The 27,185-nt window shown below is 42.2% G+C and overlaps 2 protein-coding genes across 2 annotated transcripts; both read right to left on the bottom strand.

Moving 5' to 3' along the window:
* Positions 1–1,477: 1,477 nt before the first annotated feature.
* Positions 1,478–17,867, bottom strand: LOC138238226 (pyrin-like). The gene is made up of 10 exons (XM_069188284.1): positions 17,367–17,867; positions 16,976–17,020; positions 15,753–15,788; positions 15,368–15,388; positions 13,607–13,624; positions 12,507–12,533; positions 4,352–4,369; positions 2,870–2,896; positions 1,828–1,926; positions 1,478–1,536 (listed from the first exon to the last, which is right to left on the bottom strand). The coding sequence occupies exons 1-10, from the start codon at positions 17,632–17,634 to the stop codon at positions 1,478–1,480; spliced, it is 618 nt and encodes a 205-aa protein (XP_069044385.1). The 5' UTR covers positions 17,635–17,867.
* Positions 17,868–19,618: 1,751 nt separating this feature from the next.
* Positions 19,619–25,398, bottom strand: LOC138238133 (erythroid membrane-associated protein-like). Its single transcript, XM_069188147.1, has 4 exons — positions 24,478–25,398; positions 23,419–23,439; positions 21,642–21,668; positions 19,619–21,510 (listed from the first exon to the last, which is right to left on the bottom strand). Exons 1-4 carry the CDS (start codon positions 24,743–24,745, stop codon positions 20,969–20,971), a joined length of 858 nt encoding a protein of 285 aa, XP_069044248.1. The 5' UTR covers positions 24,746–25,398; the 3' UTR covers positions 19,619–20,968.
* Positions 25,399–27,185: the final 1,787 nt, after the last annotated feature.

The following is a 27,185-nucleotide window of genomic DNA, read 5'->3' as shown; positions in this document are numbered from 1 at the left end:
TAGTCCAGTGGAGACCTGTTTGATGGTTTTGATTAGGAATCAATCAGCAGAACAACGAGGAGTCTTCAGAAGGATTCACAACACACTGAACACATTTATTGATACAGAAACAATGTGTACATAAAAGCATTTGGGGTAAACACACGAGAGTCGGCTTAGATACAGACGGCAACTCGTTGTCATGCTCTCTGCAGCCAGGGGGCCCTCCTTCTCTGTCCTGTCTCTCATTTCCGGTTCTCTGTTGTGCTTCCGGTGTTTCTCCCTCTCTGGGGCTATATATTTCCGGGTCTTTCAGTCTGCCGGGTCTCAGCATTGACGTTCGGATGTCCTGAAACCCGCCTAGCACCAGGTCGCCTCACGTCCGCTACCTGAGGGCATAGGTTTCCATACGGCTTCTCCAGAACAGCTGAGCCCAGGCCTTTTTCCCGTCTCGCCGCTACGCATAGGGTCTTTTCGCTCTCCTGCCTCTCCATGGTCTGTCCTTTCCAACATCCCTGTCACTCATCACATGAGAATTATCAAACTATAGCATGTTAGAAGAAATGGTACATACAACAAGGATAATACATACAGTACAAGATCAATTACACTAGTTCCTTCTCACTATCTTCTATTCTACTATCTTGCAGTCTTATTAACACATCAACATTCAGGTTCTCATAAGTAAAACCTTCTGCTTAAGTGAATTAAATTGGTATTAATATGTGTTATATAATAATTGAATTCTCAAGGACAGTAACAATCAATATTAAATTTTACTCATCCATAAACATGGATTAGTAACTCCCGCACAGAAGGATGGGAGAAGAGCTGACTGTGTCAGTCACAATGATGCTCTACTGCAATGATGTCCAGGGCGGTGACTTTTTAGTAGTCACGCCAGGGTGATAGAAACACAATTTTCTCCCCAAATAGCGGATACAGTACATTCAAGTCCAACCGTATTGCTGCTGACATTAAGCTACTGTAGCTGCTACAGGCTAGACCTCGGGCAGAATTCTGTCTTTACGTACTGGGTTTTTCTCAAACTTGGAGCTTCCGAAAAAAGTTTAAATCCCAAAGTTTAGACAACAAGTGTGGCCGGAATGTGGTTCTGTTGTCAGTCAGCCAAGTTAGTTCGGCCGAGAGATGGGGGAAAGTATAACGAAACCGTTCTTTCCAGACACTATGCGGACGACGGGGTGGAGTGAGGAAACACTAGGAAAAAGTCATGCAGGAATCAGGAATGAATACGGGGGGGCCTGTCCAAGGTGCGCAGGCGTCCAGGAGGATGTGTCCGGAGCAAACCATTCAGAGGTAATCCAGACGGGGAATCAAAAAACAGGCAAAGTCCAAAGCCGGGCGGTCCATCCGAGAACAGACAGGTTAAAAACAGGAACCGGGTCGGAACCGGCAGGGAGAACAAGAACAGGAACAGAAACTTAAAAACATAATGTAGCCAGGCGATTACAGGTCCCGGGCTCGCATGATATGGGAATCAGATGCAGAGCCTCGAACTGAGTGGGTGTCTGGTTTTTAAGGGGGACGGGAAGGAGGCTGGAACAAGGGGCAGGTGCACAAAATCAGGTCCGAAGTGAAAGAGCTGGAGCGCCCTTAAGGAGGAGGGACTACAATCGTGACATACATTAATGGGGTTGAAAGAGCATGTCATTCATCTAGCTAGGTTATTACTACTTAAACATGAATTGGAAGTGAAGTGCTTCAGGGATCTGTGAGATTCCAGATCCGTACAGATGGGTAAGCTCTGTTAGAGGAGGAGCACTGTACTGGTTATGGGAGGGCAGACATGCACATAAACCTGAAGCTCAAAATCCATCACAGTCTTACTGTGCCAAAGATAGCTGTTAAAACCATGTCTGACTTTTTTGCCACCGTTGTACAGGACGAGGTGGGGATGGGCTGTTTCGGCGTCCAGAGTCACATCAACTGGCAAAGAAAGTGGCAAAGAAAAATATTGATCTCATTCAGCATATGAGCACATGAAATCTTTCATTTTTTTAACTTAAATTGAACTGTGTAAAGTGAGTGAGGAGATTAAACAGATTTTTATAATTGGGGAGTGATGAATATCATCGAGAAATGGAGCACAAAATTATCTCACCTTTTACTAAGAAAGGGATGTAACTGCAGGAATGAATAATCGTGCATGTTGTGCACCTTGAACTGGCCGCTAATGACCAATTCACCATGTGCTAAATACTCTTTGCATTTATTTCCACAGTGAACAGATTCTCCACCCCAACATGAATAAAATGCCTATAGTGATGGCGGCAGGGCTGATCCCAGAGTAAGAAGTGTTCACAACATTGTTAAAGACACATGTACGCCATGCTCTGTTTACATGACCGTTTATTTCTCTTTGAGCTGATGTAAGCCTCCCATCACACCTGCTTGCCTTCATTTTTTTGAGGATTTCTTCTTGAAAGGAGTGGGATTTCTTTTCCCGTCTTATTATTCAAAGTGTGCTGGAATCAAATAAAGGCCGATCAAGAATGAAAACCAATGCCGTGGTCAAGAATAAAACATAAAAAAATGTTTAAAAAGTAACAAGTGTTTTGGGGCCAGTAGCCATGAATTCCAATTTATTCCAACTTCAGATTGTGTTTTTCCACGTGAATAAAGTGTAACAGTTCAACTAACGTGTTCCCAATCAGAGTTCTTGTTGGAAATCATATTTTCATAACTTATCTAAGCACCTGCTTCATTAACTTTCATGAAATGTTTCCAAATCTTCAGAAACTGAGAATTGAACAGTGATGTATTAAAACTGCTGTAATCAAACGCCAGAGCTGTGAGGCAGTGAGATGACACTGCGACACTGTTTGATTCTTTCTTAAGTACTACATATCTGAAAATAAAATAGCCTCACCCGCATGCTTTCGCATCCTCTTGAATTCTGGGGGAAAAAAAATAGAGAATTAAGAGTAAAATTCTCCTTGTTCTTCTGCCTACCTCCCATTATTGTGGGGTTCTAAATATGGGGGCTGTAATGAAAATAGATATTGACGTCACACATCAGACAGACGTCAGTCCAGTAAAGGAACAAGTAATAGGTTTTATCCATGCTGAAAAGAGAAGGATGAAAAAGGAAAAGAAACAGGAGGGCCGTACAGTATGTGCCTTCAGTGCAAAACTACTGGTAGTGATTAAATTAACATGTTCCTCATTACCCTCTATTGAGCTGGCTAACTGTAGGACACTGAAGCAGTTCAGGGAAAGAAGCACATTTAGCACTGAACTGGACACCCATTTCACTTTTACATCCTGTAGATTGTTATACAGTTAGTGGAAAATACTGTATGTGTGCCAGGCCTCTTCCAAATGTTCACAAGGAAGCTGTTGCACTGCGACCTCCTGAGCTCGGCTTTGGTACTTGAGCTGCTGAGGCATCTGCAGTCCCTTTAAGGTCTTCTGCTTTGTTTGCCTTTTGGCGTAAGAACAGGGAGTGTCTTGTTTGACTTTCAGACTGTGTGAAAATCTCTACTCTGCTTGTATAAATGAAAACCACAATCAACATTTGATTGCAACAGAATGCACTTCTGACATGCCAATCCATCCCACCGTTTTCTGTTTTATCCGATCCAGGGTCACGGGGAGGCTAGAAGCTATCCCAGCAAGCAACGGGCACACAGTGAGGCACACCCTGGACTGGATGCCATGGCCAATTTTTCCTAGTAGTCAATCCACATAACAGCATGTCTTTGAAATGTGGGAGGAATTCAGAGCACCTGGAGGAAAATCACACGAACACAGGTAGAACATGCAAACTCCACACAGACAGCACTCCAGGAATTGAACTCAAGGCCCCAGTGCTCGCCACTGTGCCACCATGATGATGCCAATCATAATGTCATAATATCAATGAAAGTGCAAGCTCAAGACATCCACCAGTAAGGAGCGGGACCTCAAATCTCCGTGATCACCTTCAGACAGCAGCTGCAACAGCTGGAACAAGAATGCCATACCAATATGATGGGTTCCAAGTGTCTAGTTGCAATATACCAACTCAGTACTGGAATCCTATGGGTTTGCCTTCTTTAATTGGTAGCATTAATATAACTTTTTTATAACTTTGCCGTGATAGCCTTCAGTCTTCAAATACAATTAATTAGTAGCTAATTTGAATGGCTTGCCAAAGAATTAGCAGCTGATTATCTACCAATATATTCACCATATAAACTGGAACAAGATCTTCTGACTTGAAACTCTCTCTATACAAACCGTGCACAAACTGTGGTAGTGTAATATCGCTGGCAACTACATGCAGTGTTATTTGAGGTTGCCAGAACGATTTTTTGTGTGGGTTTTTGTGTGGGTGCAGCCAAAGTGGTGCAGTGGCCTTTCTCCTCACCTTCAGGTCTGCATTTTTCTGAAAGAAAAAGAGAACACAAAATCAGACAAATCAGACAAATCATTAAAAGAGAAAATACTGTATATTAGAAAAGCATGGACACTTGGGTCTCAAAGTATCAAACCCTTTGCTGGTCAGTCATTTATACAGCACCCCTGGAGCAGCTGGGGTTAAGGGCCTCGCTCAGGGGCCCAGTGGCGTAGGATTCCTCTGCTATGAACCAGCAACCTTCCAGCCACAGGCACAGATCCTGAGCCACAGAGCCACCACACCACCCCACTAGCCACCCTACCGCATTGATACCTCACAGCGGCAGGACCCTGGTTTCATCTTTCCCCACGCTCGCATGGGTTCGCTCCCACAGGCCACAGGCCACAGGCCACAGACACGCTAGTAAGCTAATTGGCCCTGATGCGAGTGTGAGAGAACCCCAGTGAAGATCTGGTGTTTTGTCCAGGGTGAACCCTGCCTCACGTCCATCCACAGACGGATTCACTAACGGGGCTGAGCAAGCCAAGCCCAGGGCTCAAGCCAGAAAATACCCAGAGACTCCTGGGTGTACCCTGCCTTGCACCCATTGCTTGCCAGGATAGGCTCTGGTCCGCCACTGGCTAACCCTATACTGGATAAAGAGGTTCATAAATTGATGGATGTATACATTGTTACGGAACAGTTCTTTCCAGACCCTATGCAGATGACACAATCCGGGGTGGAGTGAGGAAACACTAGGAAAAAGTCATGCAGGATTCAGGAATATATATGGGTGGGGGGGCGTGTTCAAAGTGCGCAGGTGTCCAGGGGTGTGAGTCCGGGGCAAACAGCCCAAGGATGAGACGAACGGAAAATCCAAAAGACAGGGCAAAAGTCCAAAAGCCAGGCGATCCATACGAGACAGACGGGTTAAAAACAGGAACCAGGTCGGAACCAGCAGAGGGAACGGAAACTTAAAAACATGACGGAGCCAGGCGATTACAGGGTCGCACGATATGGGAATCAGATGCAGAGCCCCGAACTGAGTGGGTGTCTGGCTTTTAAGGGGGACGGGAAGGAGGCTGGAACAAGGGGCAGGTGCACAAAATCAGGTCCGAAGTGAAAGAGCTGGAGCGCCCTTAAGGAGGAGGGACTACAATCGTGACAGAAAGTTAATGGTGTTGCACAGCTTTTTAACTGGGGAAAATACAGGCAGTTCTGACTCCCACAAAGCGTGCTATGAAAGACCCTATACATGACGGTATAATCTGGAAATGTCTGGAGAATGACATCAGAGAAGACACGGTGAGGAATGGATGGGATGACGGACAGGGGGGCGGTGAAGACTGTGATCTGGTGCATGGGGGGAGTGCAGGCGAACAAGTCCGAAAAGAAATCCAATGGGGGAAATCAGGGCACAGTCCAAGGTTCGGGTGCCTGGAGATCCAACAGAGAAGAAGACAATTAAAGCGAGCTAAATTAAAGGGACAGGGAAGTGGGACCAGGAACACGAAGGGTTAAAACCATAATGGGACAGGGCTCTCCGAGCCCCGGACTCAGTAGGTCAGGACGTCTGGGGAAAAGGCCTTGCCCTCAGGTAGGTGGGCCTTCAGACGTCCGTCTTCTACAGCTGAGCCCTAAACTATGGAGACACCAGGCTTAAATAGGGAAACGGGGATAGGAAACAGCTGGGATAAATAAGGCTGGTGAACACAATGAAAAAGGTAGGAATGCCCTCTCGGGGAGGGATAGTTGGTGATTGGTCAAGAAGCTACCAGGTGGTCCCCATTCCCCTCAGGGGAACCCTGATTGGTTGGTCATCTTGTTGGATGGTTGACCATGGCTTGTACTTTTAAGATTATGTCCAGCCAAGATGTGGGGAGCTAAGAGAGGTTGGAGTGGTGCCACTGTGGTTAACGATCTGTGCCTGTGGCTGGAAGGTTGCCGGTTCAAATCCTGTGGCTGGCAGAGGAATCCTACTCTGTTGGGCTTCTAATCCCAGCTGGTCCCGGGGTTCTATACAATGGCTGACCCTGTACTCTGACCCCAAGCTTCTCTCCCTGTCTGTGTGTCTCATGGAGAGCAAGCTGGGGTCTGTGAAGAGAATTCCTAATGCAAGAAATTGTCTATGGCCAATAAAGTGATCTTATGTCTATGGCTCTCTGCTGGACATCCAGGAGCTAGCAATGAACATCCATTTTAGGGAGTATGGACAACTGGATCTGGATTGTCCTAGGAAAGATCCTTATCCAGATGACAAAAACTCATCTTCCTCACTTCCCACATGCAAAGACCATTAGATCATCCTGCAGCTGAGATCACAGAGAGGCTCCTCTTTAGAAACATTCCTGTGACCAGCAACAGGCTGCAGGTCAGGGCATGCAAACCTTACTAGAACTCTTTAATAACACTTAATCTAGGTGCAATAATAGGCCTTGTCACTATACTTGCAATGTATATTTTCCTCTACATTTTAAAAACATTTTAAAGGTGCTGTATTGTAATACTTTTGATAGAAGTATCTGCATTTGCTGTACAGACAATTTTGAAGAACCAATTTTTAGCTCACACAAGAAGCATGGAGGTGAGGTGTCAGTGTTTCTGTTTCATTTGTGGTATCTTCAGTCTGCTTTCCTCTTTGTTACAGCCTTTTCATATTAACCACAAGCTAGCTTGTCATTAGCAATAAACCTCATGACTAAGATGGAAAAATACATTTTTATGAATATTTATCTTCATTATTTTATTGAGGTACACTGATAAATTACATAGAAAAACTATAAAGAAAAAAACACATGAAACAAGCATGAAACAAGACAAATGAAGGTTAACAGGACAATAAAAGCGCTATAAAGGTAAATATTTTACACACAGAATAGCACAGAGGTGAGGTGTCAGTTTCTAAAAGCTTTTAGAGCACTGTGATCATGTGACCATGCACGTTGACTTTGACCTGCAAGTTCAAGCGCTGTGCCACTAGTGCGAGAGTAACAATTCTGCAATTTTGTTCCTCTGTTTGCCCGGGTGTGGGATAGAAGCAACAATCTCATAATAAGATGAGGCATTCAGAGCTAGAGCAGACGTACAGACACAGAAGGAAGGGCTGAAATAAACTGAGTGTATATATATGTATATTGTGTGTGTTTGTTTACTCTTTCAGGAATCATATTGTGATAGTGTCAGTAGAGTAAGGATGCTGCCTGAGCACCGGCAGAGCGCGTGCTGTCTTCCATGCGGTGTGCCAGTGTGTAGACGTCTGCAGAGGTATCAGTTCTCTGCTACAGGAAAGAAACCTCTCTCTGAGTGGAGAAATTAGTTTGTATCGCCAGTGAGGGGGAACACAATCAGTTCTACCATGAACGCTGTCTGCGGGCGCGTGGGGATCTTAAATCGCAGCGCTATTAGCGTTAGGTGTGGAAGCTGCGCATTCCCACGTGCCGCAGAGTAGGAATTGCAGTGGGAGGTGTGTTCCACTGTCACATACCCTCCCCCTCAGCTTGGAGGGGATCCCCTAAGCGTCCAATTGATGTTGTCGGAAGAGGGCATCCGCGTTTCGGTGGGCAATCCCCGCCCGGTGTTGTACCACGAAACGATAAGGTTGTAGGGCAAGGAACCACCTGGTCACCAGGGCATTTTTCTCTTTGTTAGACTTCATCCAGGTGAGCGGTGCATGATCTATAATGAGGGTGAATTCCCTGCCCAACAGGTAATACCTCAGTGTTTCGATTGCCCACTTGACCGCCAGACACTCCTTCTACACGACAGCATATTTATGCTCCCGGGACAGTAGCTTTCTGCTCAAGTATAGGACAGGATGTTCTTCGCCATTAAAGTCTTGAGATAGGACTGCCCCTATGCCCTTTTCGGAGACGTCCGTTTGAAGGATGAACCTCTGTTGAAAGGTAGGGACCCTTAAGACTGGATCCTGGCATAAAGCGACCTTGCGGTTACTAAAGGCTTTAGCCGCTTCCGGGGTCCAGCGCACAGTCTGGGGAGCTGCCGTGCGCGTGAAATCGGTCAGGGGTGCAGCCCTCTCGGCAAGGCTGGGAATAAACCGGCCTTAATAATTTAAAAGCCCCAGGAAAGCCTTGATTTGGGTCTTCGATTTTGGTATCGTCCAGTCCCGGGTGGCCTCTATCAGGCGTTGAAAGATGGCGGGGGCTCCATGGAAACCGAAGGGCGACACATTGTACTGGTAAAGCCCCATAGGAGTCGAAAAAGCGGTCTTCGGCTTTGTTGGGCTCGACAGGGGGATTTACCAATTACCTTTTGTAAGGTCTAAGGTGGTAATAATTTGGCCTTGCCCAGCTTCTCCAGGAGCTCATCTATCCGGGGCATTGGGTAGGCATCAAAACGGGAGACGTCATTGCAGAAACGCCAGGAACCAGTAGGCTTCAGGGTGAGCACAACGGGCCTGGACCAGGGCCTGTGGCTTTCCTCGATGACGTCAGCTCCAACATCCTGGGGGGGAGAGATTTGGAGAGAGAGAAATTATATCCACGGTAGAGGAGGTAGAGTCACTGGCCAGCAATGCAGGGACTGTCTCCTCCACATGGGGTTCTCTCCAAGGTTTCAGGGCGTTCACGTGGTATATCTTTTTTACGGTGGTCCGGATGGTATACCCTGTATGTGACTGGCTCGGTCCGTTCGCGGATTTCGTAGGGTCCCTGCCATCTCCCGTAAAGCTTGCACTCCGGTGAGGGCAGTAGCAGCATTACGCGATTCCCAGGGAGAAAGATGCTTTGCTGCACTGAACGATCATAGCACTCCTTTTGTCTGCCTTGCGCTCGCTGTAGGTGATCCCCCGCTAGTGGTGCAAGCCTGTCCTGAAGGGAATGGACATAATCGAGCACATTGTGGGACGACAATCGCTGTGACTCCCAAACTTCCCAGGCGACATGCAAGATTCCTTGGGTGTTCTCCCATATAATAACTCGAAGGGGGAGAACCCTGTGGAGGCTTGGGGTACCTCTCGGATGGCAAATATCAGGAGAGGGAGGATCAAGTCCCAGTCTTTCCTGTCGGCTTGCAAGACCTTTTTCAGCATCTGCTTCTGGGTTTTATTAAAATCTCTCCACCAGCCCGTCTGTTTGTGGATGCTGTACTGAAGCTCTCAGGAATTTTATGTTCAGGAGTTTAGCTTTCTCTTGCATCAGGTGTGAAGTGAACTGAGTTCCTTGGTCAGTTAATATTTCTTTCGGCAAGCCAAAACAGGTGAAGAGATTTACCATCTCCTTAGCGATGCTGGTGCTGACGGCCCTACGTAGAGGTATCGCCTTCGGATACCTGGAGCGTAATCCACAATTTCCTTTCCCCCGGAGACACCACAGTACATACCGTTTGAATGATAAACTGCTTGTGTTCCATATGTTTAAGTTCCTACTTACAAGTTCTTAATCTCACTTCTCTGTGTTTAGCAGGTGTGATTAGCCATTGTGACCTTCATTTTACATATTTCCACTAAGCCTAGATTCAAATGAAACAACAGATATGATGATGCAAATGCAAGTAATAATAATGTTATTGTTACAGCTTTCTGTATTGTAGAAGGAGACCTTCTACAAAAGCAGAGCTCCACACTCTCACAACCAGACTCCAGCACACAGCTGCCACCCAGCAGATTTCATGTTCTTTCTGACCTACTGCAGTACAGTCAGTATCATTGCAGAGGTGTATTTATAAAATATAAATGAACCCTTTTCATTCATTTTTCTTTCATGCATAGATCACGGTTCATACAGTACAGTATACATATATACACATATATCATATGTGCCTTCCTCTAAATCTTTTTCTAAATCCCTTTGTCATTCCTTCTCCTCCTCCCTGGACTACGTGACCCCTTCTCTCACTAAACCAGCTCTTCTCAGCGATCTTTTTCAAAACTAGGCTTTCTAACCCCCACCTATTACTTTACAGATGTCGTCATTACAACATCATTCCTAAAGGATTTTGCCTGAAATTTAACACTCTCCTTTGACTCCAACACCACCGAGAGTAACACTAAAAAATGTTTACAATAATTTTCGAGGAAACTAATGCTTTGTACCATTTTCTCCCTCAAATAACAAATTACCCTTTCTGACAACAACATCAAAGTACTGTAGCTAAGGAATTTTTACAGCTAACAGCTCCACATCATCCCTTTATAACTAATTTCATCAGATCTCTTAACTCCAAGCTTCCTCACCGGAGAGAAGGATAAAAAACTTAATAATTAAAGACTTAAACTTGTCTTTTTATGACCTTGATCAGCAGTTATTCCTCCACTGGAAGGGGTAAGGCTTTAAGACTTGATTACATTAAAATATTTACTTGCAAACTCAAAAGCACAGCTGTTACCTTGCACACACTGCATTGCTGTGGTTCAAGTGAACTATGAGAGGACCCTTCATACACTGCTATCCCGATGGGCCTCCAGGACTCAGAGACCAGTGAAAAGCCCTACTGATCCCCACTTTTAATCAGCACAATTAAAGTAGCTGTGTCATTCACCACTGCTGGGATGGTATGGGGTAAACTGTGGCTGATTAGGCTAAGAGACCAGTGAACAGGCATGGGTTTGTCTAGGCTGTACAAGAGGAAGTCGACGGAATCCCACAAGACAGCAACTTCAGAAACCAGGAGAAGATCAGGAGTCCCAGGTGGGCAGTGTGAGTGAATTTATCAGTGACTGTTGACACACGCCGCTGACCTGTGATCTTCACAGGAAATACTTGTTGATCAACCCAGCTGATTACAATGTCAGAACACCTCTTTTAAAACAGATTGCTGGAACAATCAACTGTGAATTTACAGCACTTGTAAATGATGTTTCTTTGGATGCTTAAAATACACAGTAGTTCCTTGGACAACTGCAACGTGTAAATATTTTTCTTTGCATTTTAAACCTATTTTGATAGGTGCTGTTATGTAATAATTTTCAAAGAAATCTCTGCATTTGCTGTAAAGACAATTTTGAAGACTTCATCTGTAAAATTAAAGTAGAAGAACTGATGACAGACATTTTTACTCTACAGTACAGAGGTCACATTGTAGGCAGAGGTATGTGCTTTAATTCACCAAGTGAAAATGGAGCTCGAGTAACAAAACTGATGGATCTGTTATTTTTTGCAAAATAATACTACTCCAAACTACGGCACGTCAGTGATGCCAATTTTTGCAGCCTTCACTTTTTTATTAGCAACTTTGAAAGCATAATGATTTTCATGAAAATGGCTGACAGCATTCATAGATTTAATAATTCCATGTTGCTTTTGGATATTGCTGATCAAAATGTTATTTTTGTCACTTTCACAAGCTATGGTCATGTTTGTAATGCTTGATCCTATAGCGAATCAGAAATCAGTGGAAACAGAGCTCGAGACACAAATCTGATGGTGCTTTTATTTTTTCTGTGATTAATAAACACAACACAAAAAAGCTGCCCATCCATAATAATTCTCCAAATCTGTGGCAAGTCAGTGATTTCAAAAGACACAGCAGTTATTATACATGCTGCCCCTCCTATAGATATTGTGTTTCACTCAGGGGGACTGACAGGAGTGATGATCAGAGGGGCTGAGTTTTTACCCCCATCATTGGTACAGGGGCTGAAGAATGGGTAGAGCTTCTCCCTGAAGTTGCAAGTGAACGTATAAATATGAGACTCCTCCTCCACATTGTAAAAGGAGACCTGCCCCCCCTCATAATCCACATACACCCCCAGCTTCCGGGGCCTCATGGTCAGGGGGAGATCGAGAGCAGGGATTGTGCTTACTGTGTACGTCCTATTTCTCAGTCCCAAAGTCCAGAACCCATCCTCAGTGCTCAGTGAGATCTGCTTTTTCCTTTTGATGGACTCTCTGACAACTCCTAAATCCCACTCAGTCTTCTTCCCAACCTTCACCTCCCAGTAGTGTCTCCCTGAGGTGAACCCATCCTTTCCCAGGACATCGACACAGGAAGTAAATCTCTCTGGATTGTCAGGGAGATCCTGTCGTATGTCACCATGTCTGACTTGTTTCCCATTCCTAGACACAATGAGATGGGGATGAGCTGTTCTGGGGTCCAGAGTCACGTCCACTATGGACAAGAAAGGAGAAGAGTTGATGATGAACAGTGTAAAGTAATCTCAGTGCACTGAACCTGTACTTTGTGTATTTTAATGAGATTGATGAATGCTTGAGAAAGCAAATAGTCTCACCTGCATTCCTACGTGCACTCTCAAATTCTGTAAAGAGAAAGAAATTATAGTTTCAGAAAAAAAAATGTAACAAGATTTATGTGTCCAGCTGGAGATAAAAACAGCTGTGTCTTCACTGCTGTCTGTGTTGAGATCACATGTGAACACGTGTGTCTTCACTGCTGTCTGTGTTGAGATCAGGTGTGTGAACAGGTGTGTCTCACTGCTGTCTGTGTTGAGATCAGGTGTGCAGCAGGGTGATCTTGTGTGTCAAGGTGAGTATGTCCAGCTGTGACATCAATGGCTACATGTAATGGGAACACTGTACTGTATAATGTGTACTGAACATGTACATGTGATTTGCATTAATCGGAAATCCGAGGACCTGACTCTATGTGGTAATTAAAAATTACCAAGGGTGTTTCTCGAAAAGAGTAGGGGTGTTAGCCAAGTGTCCCAGCCAAATTTCCCCTGGCCTTTACCAATCATGGCCTCCTCATAATCCCCATCTCTGAACTGGCTTCATCACTCTATGACTGCTGTCACATCATCCAGGTGGGGCTGCACATTGGTGCTGGTGGAGGGGAGTCCCTATTACCTATTTAAGTGCAGTGTCCAGAAGAGCCTCTTTACGTGTAAGGATTATTTATTTATTAATGAAAAAGAGCTGCCTAGCAAATATCAGGAAGAGTTTTTATTTGGGGAGATGGGATCTAGAAGATCATTCAGACTCCTGGGACAGTAAACCTGCCCCCCCAGGTGGGGATATTTCAGAAACTCCTCCCATAATTGACTTGAACAGAAACAACCATATTGATGCTGATTGCATGTCAATGGCAGTACTTTATCAATTCATTACAGAGGACAAAGAAGCAGAATCTGAGAAAACTATTCACTTGGACAGCCACTGATGTCACAGCGGAGAAGAACATCTCTGAAATTTAAGGGAACAATAAAAACAAGACATTTTCAAATATGAAATCCAATAATTGTGTTAGATTCTAATCCATGCAGCATCTAAAGAAATATGTATTAAGTATACAGGTATGGTGTAACTTACTTAGTAGAACACATCCAACTGAACCTTTTTGGCTCAGTAAAATGAAACATATTTCCCTTACCTTCAGGTCTGCATCTTTCTGTAAAAATAAGAAAAAAGTAATCAGAGAATTCATTGGGAGGTAATTTTTTCCTCACCCTCTGCTGGCAGGGAGATGGCAGTGAGCTCACTTTCATTAGCTCACATCACATGCAGCCTGTAAATATTAATCTTTCAATTGATACTGAGCCCTGAGATACCAACAGCACAGGCACACACCACTGCTGTCACTACAGCCACCACTGCACTACTACAATCAGTACTACTGTCAGTGCTACTGCTGTTTCTGTTGTCACTGATACTCTTATGACTGTTGTTCCTACTACTGTAACTATGGCTGTCACTACTTTTGTCACTTCTACTACTGCACTACTACTGCTGTCACCACTGCTCTCACAAGTACTGTCACTAGTAATGTCTCTACTGTCACTTTTACAATAACTACTGCTGGCACTACTAACACTATATACTAATTCTGTCTCTACTGCATTTACTGTATTGCTACAGTCACTGCTGTCACTACTGCCACTAATACTGTCACTACTACTGTGAATACTGCTGTCACTACTGCATTACTATTGTCACTACACCCTACTGTCACTACAGCACTGCTACATTGCAATAACACTGCTGTCATGGCAGTAGTGAAAACAAACAGAATGATCTCTGTGTTATTACTTGAAATTATGAAGAAGAATTAAGACCGACACAGAAGATTAACTCATACTGAAGAATCTATTTTCTTGATGATCATGTTGTGTATAATTGGAAAAAGATCTTTTTCTTATTGTGTTTTTCTGCACTGTTTTTTTTTCTTCATTTTCTTCACTGGAAAACTTAACATAATGTGTTATTTTAAGTTGTTGTTGTTGTTATTATTACATAACAGTATAACTATCTGAATTATTATTTAGAAAATAGTTTCTAAATAACAGTAAATGTATTTGTAGTTGATTAATATTTCACTCAGCAGGGGAACCTCTGGTATGTAAATGATGTTGTCCTGATCACTTACAGATCTAAGTTGCCAACAGTTGACTCTGGTCATCACTACTTCCATATTAATTTTAGATTTTAGATGTCTCAATTTTAATATTATCCACATAATCACAGGTAAACCATCCCCAGACACCAACATCTGTTTAGTTTAATAGTTTCTGAGCTGGTAATAAGGCCGGCAAGGTGGTGTCACGATTAGTTCCCCCTCCTTAAGGGTGCTCCAGCCCTTTCACTTGAGACTTTATTCTGTGCACCTGTTTCCTATTCCCAGCCCACCTTAAAAGCCAGGCGCTGACGCTCATCCGGGCTCTGCATCTGATTTCCGTATCGTGCGAGTCCGGGACCTGGAAGCGCCTGGTCCCGTTAAGGTTTTAATCTCGGTTCCCGTTCCCGTTCCCGTTCCCTGTCCGCCGGTTCCGACCCGGCCTTCGTGTTTTAATTCCGCGTTTTGATGGATCTCCTGGTTTTGGACTTACCCTTGTGTTTTGGATTCTCTCTAAGGACTACTCTTTTGGATTGTTTGCCTCGGCCACACCTTCCCCGTGCACCAGCGCACTTTGGACACGCCCCCCTGTTTTCAGCCCCGTATCCCTGCATAACGTTTTCCCAGTGTTTTCCCCACTTCGTCGGATTGTGTCGTCCGCATAGGGTCCGGAAAGAACTGTTCGTTACAGGTGGAGCAGTGGTTAGCATTGATCCTTTCCAGCATTGTGTGTCTCTGTCCAGTTAGTCTGCTCTTTCAGGAATCTTGTAAATGAAGTTCTGCAACACTTTGGCTACTCACCCAGGTCCACAGCAAGCCGGCCTGCAGGCAAAATAGAGGAAAGCATGTGTTGGATGGGTTTTAATATTTAAACTGAGATTCTTGTTTAATGAGCATACAGTTTGATTACTAGACTGCTCTGCTTGTAAGTCCCTACTTATATTGAATATCTTGATAACATCTCACTTTTGTTTAGCAGGTGTCAGAATCCACTGTGACGTACATTCTATACAAAGCTTCCATTAAGTGTAGATTCAAAGGAAACAGCAGATATGATGGCATGCAAGTACAAGAAAAAATAGTGTTATAGTCACAGCTTTCAGTGTGTACAAAAGAATCTAGCATGTATCTGTTTAAACTTATTGACTCAGGAGAAAACTAGCAATTTTAAAGCGCAAAGACTTACAGGCAAGTAACTTACACAGTAGTCTCGGAAGCTCATCTGCAGGTGAAACAAAAGTCAGACAGGTTTATCTCCTACTTTAGCAACACAGACCTATTCACTGCTTTTTTTTAGAGGAATAGGGTGGTACATAAAAGTACAAGAAATGTACTGTACATCACATTATAATGCTAGTGTAAATGTGCAACCGTTATATAAAATGTTTGGAGCTGTGTAACATACGGCATAATGCACACTTCTCTAGTAATTTTTGTCTAGTAAATATAATCATCTGAACAGCAATTAAATTACATTATTGAAGTTATTCCTCATCTTGTTACCAAAATGTTTAAAACTCCACCCCTCTCTTTCAAAGCCTTATCTGTTAATGCAAAAATGAAACAAGGTCAGAAAAAAGATAAAGGAAAATATAAAACATGATAAAATATATCAGTGCTGAAAACTGTAATTGCACTGACGATCTGTAGCATGATCAGCTTAAAATTGTAGAGCAAGACATGTAGTACTACTCAAATCACTACTTCTATCATGACTACCACTACTGCACTACTACCGTCACTACCCTCTGCAATCACAATTGTTGTTATTGCTGCTGTCACTATTTCTGTCACTACTACCACTTTCATTATCTCTACTACCACTACCATTGTCACTGCAACCACTACAACTGCCTCAACTACCACTACCATAGTCAATGCTACCACTACCACTGTCTCAACTACCACTACCATCATCTCTACTACCACTACTATTGTCTCTGCTACCACTACCACTGTCTCTACTACCACTATTACTACTACCTTCTCCAACTGTGCCAACGTGCAGCCCATAACTGTGTCTAGTACACAAAAATTAATGTCCGTTACAGGAAACAGATGCCTGCTTATTCAGCCTTATACTGTAGGTACTAATGATTACAGCAACAGTTTGACAATATCCAAAAACCAAAAACACTTTGCTAGAAGTCCAGCAAATCGATCTCTAAGCAGCAGAGATATAGAGGATAGAGACTTAATAGGTATTGTGCTACGGATACAGGTTTGCAATATAAAGCTGAGAGTCTTGGAAATCAAGGATCAGATCAGAAAATAATTTTGTTCTCTCAGTTCTCCATTCCTCGTTATCCAACACATTGTGGGAGGATGGCAGGTTCAGACAAGATGTGGCTTATCTTCTGAAATACTGAGAATATCCCACTATAGGGTACCAAAATGTTAAATACTCACCGTCCTCATCCTCATCATCATCCTCGTCCTCGTCGGAAGAGTCACCTGTCAATGAAAATCAAGGAAAATGTCAGTACGGGTGAAACAGTGATGACTGCAGTAACAGTATGGAGCTCCACACTCTCACAACCAGACTCCAGCACACAGCTGCCACCCAGCAGATGTCATGATCTTTCTGACCTACTGCGGTACAGTCAGCATCATTGCACAGGTGTATTTATAAAATATAAATGAATACTTTTCTTTTGTTTTTCGTTCATGCATAGATCACGGTGCATACAATACAGTGTACATACTGTCTACAGTACATCATAGTACTTAGATTTAAACTATTCTGGGAAGTAGAAAACCAAAACATAAATCTGATTTTAAAATCACCTTTAGAACTTACCATTTTCCATCTTGCTTTCCAGATCTGAAGCGATTTTGTTTTCGTGAATGCCACGCAGAATTTTAATTGTGTTTTCAACTGCTCCATGTTCCTGATAGACAGCAATCAGACGTGTTGCCAGGTCTATCATATCATATTTGTTGACTTCTGCTCTAGGGAACTGGCCATCTTTTCCCATGTCAATGAGCTTCTCCTTGAATCTCTTCAACCTGTCTGAATCCAGACTACCCAGGCTGTCGATGATCCGGTCCTTGATGGTTGAGCTCATTTTCTATAAATCTCTTCTCCAATTCCTCTGTGGATATTTATAGTACAATGAAGCAAAGTCTTTGTAAAAAAGTTTAAGTTCAACCCAACTTCTCTCTTCAATACCAATGAAAGAAAAGCTGAGGTGATTTTAAGCAAGCTGATACGATACAGTGTTAAGAAATGTTTATCTCCTGTCTTGTCGTCTCTCCTTCAGAGTTCTTCTCTGTGGCTTTGACTTGCTGACGTCACTCTTCAAACCTGCTGTTTCACAAGTGTGTCTTGGGGCGGGATCTTGGGTACCTTTTTCTGCCCTGATGTACTTAAAAATAAAATGTTTACTTACCTAAAATAACTTCCTAAATACAATGATTGCGTTTTCAACATTAAGAACAAAATAAACAGATTTTTTTAATGTTTCCATTTCTTTGGATGCCATTAAACAAGTATCACTTAATTCCTTACAATGATAAACAATAGTCTTTTTTTTCCAGTGAAATAAAGTACAATAAGAACAAAACAAGTTTTAAGTGTTACAAAGTCCAACAGTGTGTCCAACCCCTTGTAATGCATTAGAGACCACCAACTCTACTGTTCCTGATTGTTTATGAAATGCTTCATATTCTAGAAGAAGAAATACAACCTAGTTTCTCTTTTAATACATGCTAACATATTGACTGGAATTTTGTTAATCCCTCAAAACATAGAAAAGCTTATGAAGGAAAACAAGCTTTGCCTTTTTTATGATTTTATCAGCAGTTATTCTTCCACTGGAATATATAAGAATTTGAAACATAATTACAAGATTTGCTATTGAAAACTCAAAAGCACTGTTGTTTCCTTACACACACTGCATTGCTGTTTTTCAAACGAGCTATGAAAATGAAGACCCTTCATACACTACCTTCCCAAAGGGCCTCCAGGGCTCAGAGACCAGTGAGCAGTCCTCACAATTAATGTACCTCTGACATTAATCACTGTTGGAGTGATCTGGGGTGAACTTTGGCTGAATGGGCTCAGAGACCAGTGAACAGACACAGACTTGTCCAAGCTGTACAAGAGGAAAGTGTCAGAATCCCCAGAATCCCACAAGACAGCACCAGCAACCTGGAGCAGAGCAGGTGGATGAACTTATCAGTGACCACAGACACACACTGCTGATCTATACAGAAAATATTTGTTGCCATCTGATGGCAAATTTTAACCTGTGGAGTCAATTTACCTGCAGTTATATAGCTCGGAATATACCCTAATCCAGTGGAGACCTGATTGGGAGTTTTGTGTGAATTTACTGACAGAATATTTAGTTGTACAGTAAATAGTGTGAGTCTACTTTGGCTATTAGGAATCAATCGGCGGAACAACAGGGACTCTTCAGGAGGATTCACAACACACAGAATGCACTATTTAAGGATAAAAGCATTTGAGATAAATATAGTACATGAGAGTCTCATTGGATACAGATGGCAACTTGTCACATGAGAATTATCAAGCCATAATGAGTATATAGAAATGACTCATAAAACAAGGATAATACATACTGTATACTGTAGCAAAAGATCAATTACACTAGCTTGCTTATCAGTCTTATTAACAGGGAAGTTGGCAATGTTGATGATGACAGGGAAGCAATACCATTTACAATATTTGTATTTTGATCAGTTAGGTAAAATTGAAATTCACCTTTCTTCCGGTGAAAGACAAAATTTCCATCGTGTGGAAAAACCTTTCTTTTTGGTAATATTTTTGATACAAGTCTCTTCTTTTGCTGTCAAGACAATTTTAAAGACTTGATCTGGAAAATGGAAGTGTAAGAACTGCTGACAGACATTGGTTTTTCTCTGCAGTTCAGAGATAATTACAAAGGCAGAGGGACGTGCTTTAGGTCACACAAGAAGAGGTGAGGTGAGGTGAGTTTATAAAACCCTTCGTGTTTCTGTTTCACTTGTCATATCTTCAGTCCGCTTGTTTGCTTAGCAATAAACCACATGACTAAGGTCGAAAAATACATTTTTATGAACATTTATGTTTAATAATTCATTGAGGTGCACCGATTAGTAACACGCAAGTACTATAAAAAACACAACTATGAAACAAAAAACACAAAAATAAAAGGGTAAAGGTTAATTTACAATAAAAGTCAATAATTAACAACATTTTCTGGCTCGTGGGCTTTGAAAAACATGCTTTACCAAGAACCTCAACACATGTTTAACTCACAAAGCATGGATCAATGAGGTTGCACAGAAAAAAATGGAAAACATACAGTAAAAAATAATGAACATAAGAAGCCCATTAGAAGCATATTTTACAGAAAAATTAAAAAGAATAAAAGTAGAGAAAAAAAGAGTTCAACAGCACAGGAAGTGAGAAACAAACACAACTGAAACTTACAAGAGGGGATGTTCAGAGAGACAGACCATCAGCGTGAACACACATACTGCTGCCTCCAGATATGTTCATCGTCTTTTAAACTTCAACTAAAAATAATTAGGTGGCTTTTAGCGGAAGGCAACAGAACAAAATGTGGTACCAATGCTGAACAAATTATTTCTTTAAGAAAGAAACCATTTCATTCAGAAACATGTTTTTAACACATAACAGATAAAAATGTATTTGTTACCAATTGCTACAGGTATCTTGTAGAGCAGGGGCATTTCCGGAATAAAGGGATAAGCAGCATGGGGGTGCAGTGATCCGCATTGCTTTATTTCATTGCTGGGGTCTGGGGTTCAGTTCCAGACCTGGGGAGCTGTCTGCATGTATTATTCCACAAATAGACCTGAGGTCACCAATCATAAACTCACTTACTGTACATCTACTGAGTGGACAATCCCTAAACAGTTAGAGAAAGTGCATTCATTGAGGTTGTTTCTATTGTCTTATGTCCAACATTATGTGAACAAAGGAGATTACTGAAAGGCAGCAGAGCAGGCAGGATAAAATACAGACAATGAACTGCGCGTTTGAAAAAACATAATTTATTTTTCTAAATAATCAGTTTTAATATTTTTACAGCCTTCTCTTTTTTGATTAGAAACTTTTATAGCATAAGGATTTTCATAAAAATCTCTGGCTAACAGCCCTCACAGATGTAATAATTCCATGCTGCTTTTATATATTACTGATCTAAATGTCATTTTTGTAACTCTCACAGGGTATTCTGATGATTGTAATGCTTGATGTTAAAGGAAGTTAGAAATCAGTGGAAATAGAGCTCGAGTAACAAAACTGATGGCGCTGTTATTTTAGTTTTTGCTTGATCAACGAACAACACAAAATAATCTGATTTTAATATGATTTCAAAAGACACAGCAGTTATTATACATGCTGCCCCCTCCCACAGATGTTGTGTGTCACTCAGGGGGACTGACAGGAGTGATGATCAGAGGGGCTGAGTTTTCACCCCCATCATTGGTACAGGGGCTGAAGAACGGGTAGATCTTCTCCCTGAAGGTGTCGTAAAAGGTGAACATGTGGGACCTGGCCTCCACGTTGTAGAAGGAGACCTGCCCCTCCTCGTAATCCACACACACCCCCACCTTTTGGGGCTTCTGGGCCAGCCGGAGGTCAACAGGGACAGTGGAATTTGCTGTGTACGTCCCACCCCTCAGCCACACAGTCCAGATGCCAGCCTCAGGGCATAGTGTGATCTGCCCCTTCCTTTTGATGGACTCTCTGACGACTCCTAAAGTCCAGGCGGACTTATTTTTCACCTTCACCTCCCAGTAGTGTCGACCTGAGGTGAACCCATCCTTTCCCAGGACATCGACACAGGAAGTAAATCTCTCTGGATTGTTGGGGAGATCCTGTCGTGTGTCACCATGTCTGACTTGTTTGCCATCCTCAGACAGGATGAGATGGGGATGAGCTGTTCTGGGGTCCAGAGTCACGTCCACTATGGACAAGAAAGGAGACGAATGAGAAGATCTGTGGATGAACAGTGTTAAGTAATCCCAGTGCACTGAACCTATACTTTGTGTATCTTTAATGAGATTGACGAATGCTTGAGAAACCAAACAGTCTCACCTGCATTCCTGCGTGCCCTCTCAAATTCTGTAAAGAGAAAGAAATGTAACAAGATTTAAGTATGTGTCCAGCTGGAGATAAAAACAGGTGTGTCTTCACTGCTGTCTGTGTTGAGTTCAGGTGTGTGAACAGGTGTGTCCTCACTGCTGTCTGTGTTGAGATCAGGTGTGTGAACAGGTGTGTCTCACTGCTGTCTGTGTTGAGATCAGGTGTGCAGCAGGGTGATCTTGTGTGTCAGGGGTGTGTGCAGCTGGAGAAAGTGCTGTTTGATGCTGCTCCTCCCACAGGGTAGTTTGAACTGCTCTCTGTCCCTGAGCCTCAGCTCTGCCTCACTCCTTCACAGTCAGAAGCTCTGGGACAGAGAAAATGCTCAGACTCCTGTGAGGAGGGCTATGACCTCAGTCTACAAGCAGGATCCTGACTTCAAGGTCTTGCTTCAGAGAGCCCCTTCTCATAAAACAACAAGCCAGAGGAGCAGGTGCCTCCATAGAAAGAGCAGACCTGACTCCCAGGAAAAAACATGCTACAGACAGACAAATCAAGACTTGTGGTGACACTATACTGTATAAAAGCATCAGTGAGAGTCAGTGAAGATCCTGACTCTGTGTGGTCATTAAAAATCCCAGGGTGTTTCTCGAAAAGAGTAGGGGTGTTACCCTGGCGTCCTGGCCAAATTTCCCCCTAGCCTTTACCAGTCATGGCCTCCTAATTATCCCCGTCTCTGAACTGGCTTCATCCTTCTGCTCTCCTCCCCACTGAGAGCTGCTGTGTATGAGCAGCCTGGTGCATCATCCAGGTGGGGCTGTTTGCTCGTCAGTGAGAGTACATTCTCAAATCGTTACAGCAGACAAAGAAGCAGAATCTGAGAAATCTATTCACTAGGACAGCGACTGATATGGGGATATGCTTTTTTCCTCACCCTGTGCTGGCAGGGAGATGGCAGTGAGCTCCCTTTCATTAGCTCACATCACATTCAACCTGTAAATACTGATCTTCTAGTGATTCTGAGCCCTGAGATTCCAACAGCACAGGCACACACCACTGTTGTCAGTACTGACACTACTGCACTTCTGCTGTCACTACTATTGTTGCTTCTCTTGTCACTGCTACTGTTAGGGCTGCTGTTTCTGCTACTGTCACTACTGTCATGGCAGTAGTGAAAACAGTGTGATATATGTATTATTACTTTAGATTATGAAGAAGACCAACACAGAAATTAACTAGTACTGAAGATTTTTATTTTCTTGATTATCCTGTGCTGTATAATTGAGGATAAATCTTATTCTTACTGTGTTTCTGTGTGTTGTTTTTTCTTCATTTTCTTCAATAAAAAAATTAACAAAATTTGATATTTTAAGTAGTTATTATATAGCAGAATAACTATCGGAATTATTATTCAGAACATATTTTCAGATTCATAGGAAATGTATTTGTAGTTGATTAATATTTCACTCAGCAGGGGAATCTCTGGTATAGAGATGATGTTGTCCTGATCACTTATAGATCTTAGTTGGCAACTGTTGACTCTGGTCATCATACTAATTACACAGTGATTTTAGATCATTTTAATTTTAACCACATAATCACAGGTAAACCATCTGAAAAATAAAACCTCTGTATTTTAGTAGTTTCTGAGCTGGTAATAAATAAGGCTGACAAGGTGGAGCAGTGGTTAGCATTGATCCTTTCCAGCATTGACTGCATTGTGTCTCTGTCCAGTTAGTCTGCTCTTTCAGGAATCATGAAAATGAAGTTCTGCAACACTTTGGCTACTCACCCAGGTCCACAGCAAGCCGGCCTGCAGGCAAAATAAAGGAAAGCATGTGTTGGACGGGTTTTAATATTCATTTAAACTGAGATTCTTGTTTAATGTACATACAGTTTGAATGCTAGACTGCTTGAGTTCACATGTGTAAGTCCCTACTTATATTCAAAATCTTGAAAAACAACTCACGTTTCTGTGTTTAACTGGTGGCGTTATTCATTGTGACATTCTATACAAAGTTTCAATTAAGTGTAGATTCAAAGGAAACAGCAGATATGATGTCATGCAAGTACAAGAAAAAATAATGTTATTGTCACACCTTTCAGTATTGTATAAGCTGACCTTCACGTACAATATGTGTACAAAAGAATCTAGCATGTATCTGTTTAAACCTACTGACTTGTTAGGAGAAAAATAGCAATTTAAAAGCACAAAGACACACAAACTACTTCCACAGCAGTCTTGGAAGATCATCTGCTGGGGAAACACAAAAGTCAAAAGTCAAAATCTCCTACTTTAGCAATACAGCAGCGATATTCCCTGCTTTCTCTTCAGAGGAATGGTATGGTACATATAAAATATTATAGTTTATGCTTATTTCAAAACTATTCAGGGAAAGAAATATACATTACATTATAATGTCAATGGAAAAAAATAAACATAAATAAAATATATCAGTGCTAAAAACTGTAATTGTTCTGATGATGTGTTGCATGATCTACCTGACTTCACTAGTGCATACAGCAGGCCTGCTGTACAAACAGTGTCCTTGCAAGATTTATTATAGATCAAGACCTGCAGTATTACTCAAATTACTACTTCTGTCATGGCTACCACTACTACACTACTACCGTCACTAACCCTGCAGTCACTATTGCTGTCATTGCAGAGGTGTATTTATAAAATATAAATGAACACCTTTCATTTGTTTTTCTTTCATGCATAGATCACGGTGCATACAATACAATGGACATATACAATATATCATGTTACATACTGTAGATTTTAACTATACTGTGAAGTAGAAAACCAAAACATGAATCTGATTTTAAAATAACCTTTAGAACTTACCATGTTCCATCTTCCCTTCCAGATCTGAAGCGATTTTGTTTTCGTGAAGGCCACGCAGAATTGTAATTGTCTTATTAACTGCGCCATCTTCCTCAAAGACATTAATCAGACGTGTTGCCAGGTCTATCGTATCACAGTTGATGACTTCTACTCTAGGGAACTGGCCATCTTTTCCCATGTCAATGAGCTTCTCCTTGAATCTCTTCAACCTGTCTGAATCCAGACTACCCAGGCTGTTGATGATCCGGTCCTTGATGGTTGAGCTCATTTTCTATAAATCTCTTCTCCAATTCCTCTGTGGATATTTATAGTACAATGAAGCAAAGTCTTAAAAAAGTTTAAGTTTAACCCAACTACTCTTTTCAATAGCAATGAAAGGAAAACTTGAAGTGATTTTAAGCAAGCTGATACGATACAGTTTCAGGAAATGTTTGTCTTCTGTCTTTTCGTCTCTCTGTCAGAGTTCTTCTCTGTGGCTTTGACTTGCTGACATCACTCTTCAAACCTGCAGTTTCACAAGTGTGTCTTGGGGCGGGATCTTTGTACCTTTTTCTGCCCTGATGTACTTAAAAATAAAATGTTTACTTACCTAAAATAACTTCTAAAATAAAAAAAAACTAAAATAACTTCCTAAATTTAATGATTATTTTTTCAACTTTAAGAACATGATAAGCAGGTTTTTTACTGTTTCCATTTCTTTGCATGCTATTAAACAAGTATTACATAATTCCTTCCAATGACAAACAATAGTCTATTTTTCCAGTGAAATAAAGTACAAGACTGTTACATGTTACAAAGTCCAACAGTGTGTCCTGCCCCTTACAATTCATTATATAACACCGACTCTATTATACCTGTTTGTTTATGAAATGGCTCAAATTGTAGAAGAAAAAATACAACCTCAGTCTAGTTTCAATTTTAATACATGCTAACATATTGACTTGAATAATGTTAATCCTCCAAAAACACAGGAAAGTGTATGACAAAAAACAAGACAGCCTCTGAACCTTTGCCATTTTTATGATTTGCTCAGCAGTTATTCCTCTACTGGAATGCTTAGACTTTGAAACTCGATTACAGGAAAATCACTTTCAAACTCAAAAGCACTGCTTTTGCCTTGCAAACACACTGCATTGCTGTAGTTCGAATGAGCTATAAAAGAGTGGACCCTTCATACACTGCCATCCCAATGGGCCTGCAGGGCTCAGACACCAGTGAGCAGTTCTCACAATTAATGTACCTCTGACAGTAATCACTGTTGGAGTGATCTGGGGTGAACTGTGGCTGTTTGGGCTCAGAGACCAGTGAACAGGCATGGGCTTGTCCAAGCTGTACAAGAGGAAAGTGTCAGAATCCCACAAGACACCATCATCAACCTGGAGCAGAGCAGGAATTCCAGGTGGACAGTGAGTGTGTATGAATTTATCAGTGACCACAGGCACGCACTTCTGACCTCCGACATTCACAGGAAATACTTGTTGATCAACCCTGCTGATGACAAATTTTGATCTGTGGAGTCCATTTACCTCGAGTGTGTTGCAGTTGTAAGAGTTCTTTGGATGCTTAAAATATACATTAGTCCAGTGGAGACCTGTTTGATGGTTTTGATTAGGAATCAATCAGCAGAACAACGAGGAGTCTTCAGAAGGATTCACAACACACTGAACACATTTATTGATACAGAAACAATGTGTACATAAAAGCATTTGGGGTAAACACACGAGAGTCGGCTTAGATACAGACGGCAACTCGTTGTCATGCTCTCTGCAGCCAGGGGGCCCTCCTTCTCTGTCCTGTCTCTCATTTCCGGTTCTCTGTTGTGCTTCCGGTGTTTCTCCCTCTCTGGGGCTATATATTTCCGGGTCTTTCAGTCTGCCGGGTCTCAGCATTGACGTTCGGATGTCCTGAAACCCGCCTAGCACCAGGTCGCCTCACGTCCGCTACCTGAGGGCATAGGTTTCCATACGGCTTCTCCAGAACAGCTGAGCCCAGGCCTTTTTCCCGTCTCGCCGCTACGCATAGGGTCTTTTCGCTCTCCTGCCTCTCCATGGTCTGTCCTTTCCAACATCCCTGTCACTCATCACATGAGAATTATCAAACTATAGCATGTTAGAAGAAATGGTACATACAACAAGGATAATACATACAGTACAAGATCAATTACACTAGTTCCTTCTCACTATCTTCTATTCTACTATCTTGCAGTCTTATTAACACATCAACATTCAGGTTCTCATAAGTAAAACCTTCTGCTTAAGTGAATTAAATTGGTATTAATATGTGTTATATAATAATTGAATTCTCAAGGACAGTAACAATCAATATTAAATTTTACTCATCCATAAACATGGATTAGTAACTCCCGCACAGAAGGATGGGAGAAGAGCTGACTGTGTCAGTCACAATGATGCTCTACTGCAATGATGTCCAGGGCGGTGACTTTTTAGTAGTCACGCCAGGGTGATAGAAACACAATTTTCTCCCCAAATAGCGGATACAGTACATTCAAGTCCAACCGTATTGCTGCTGACATTAAGCTACTGTAGCTGCTACAGGCTAGACCTCGGGCAGAATTCTGTCTTTACGTACTGGGTTTTTCTCAAACTTGGAGCTTCCGAAAAAAGTTTAAATCCCAAAGTTTAGACAACAAGTGTGGCCGGAATGTGGTTCTGTTGTCAGTCAGCCAAGTTAGTTCGGCCGAGAGATGG

Source organism: Lepisosteus oculatus, chromosome 4 (genome assembly GCF_040954835.1).
Source record: "Lepisosteus oculatus isolate fLepOcu1 chromosome 4, fLepOcu1.hap2, whole genome shotgun sequence".
NCBI classification, from domain to species: domain Eukaryota; kingdom Metazoa; phylum Chordata; class Actinopteri; order Semionotiformes; family Lepisosteidae; genus Lepisosteus; species Lepisosteus oculatus.
This window is presented reverse-complemented; position numbering and strand designations above follow the sequence as displayed.

Coding starts and splice junctions, on each gene's coding strand:
- LOC138238226 (XM_069188284.1), bottom strand. CDS start 17,634: ATGAGCTCAACCATCAAGGACCGGATCATCGACAGCCTGGGTAGTCTG. Junction 17,021..17,366: donor GGAAAGCAAGATGGAAAATG/GTAAGTTCTAAA, acceptor TTTCATTGACAG/GTGACTCTTCCGACGAGGAC. Junction 1,927..2,869: donor GAGGATGCGAAAGCATGCGG/GTGAGGCTATTT, acceptor TTTCTTTGCCAG/TTGATGTGACTCTGGACGCC.
- LOC138238133 (XM_069188147.1), bottom strand. CDS start 24,745: ATGAGCTCAACCATCAAGGACCGGATCATCAACAGCCTGGGTAGTCTG. Junction 23,440..24,477: donor GGAAGGGAAGATGGAACATG/GTAAGTTCTAAA, acceptor TTTTGCCTGCAG/GCCGGCTTGCTGTGGACCTG. Junction 21,669..23,418: donor CCGGCTTGCTGTGGACCTGG/GTGAGTAGCCAA, acceptor TTCTCTTTACAG/AATTTGAGAGGGCACGCAGG.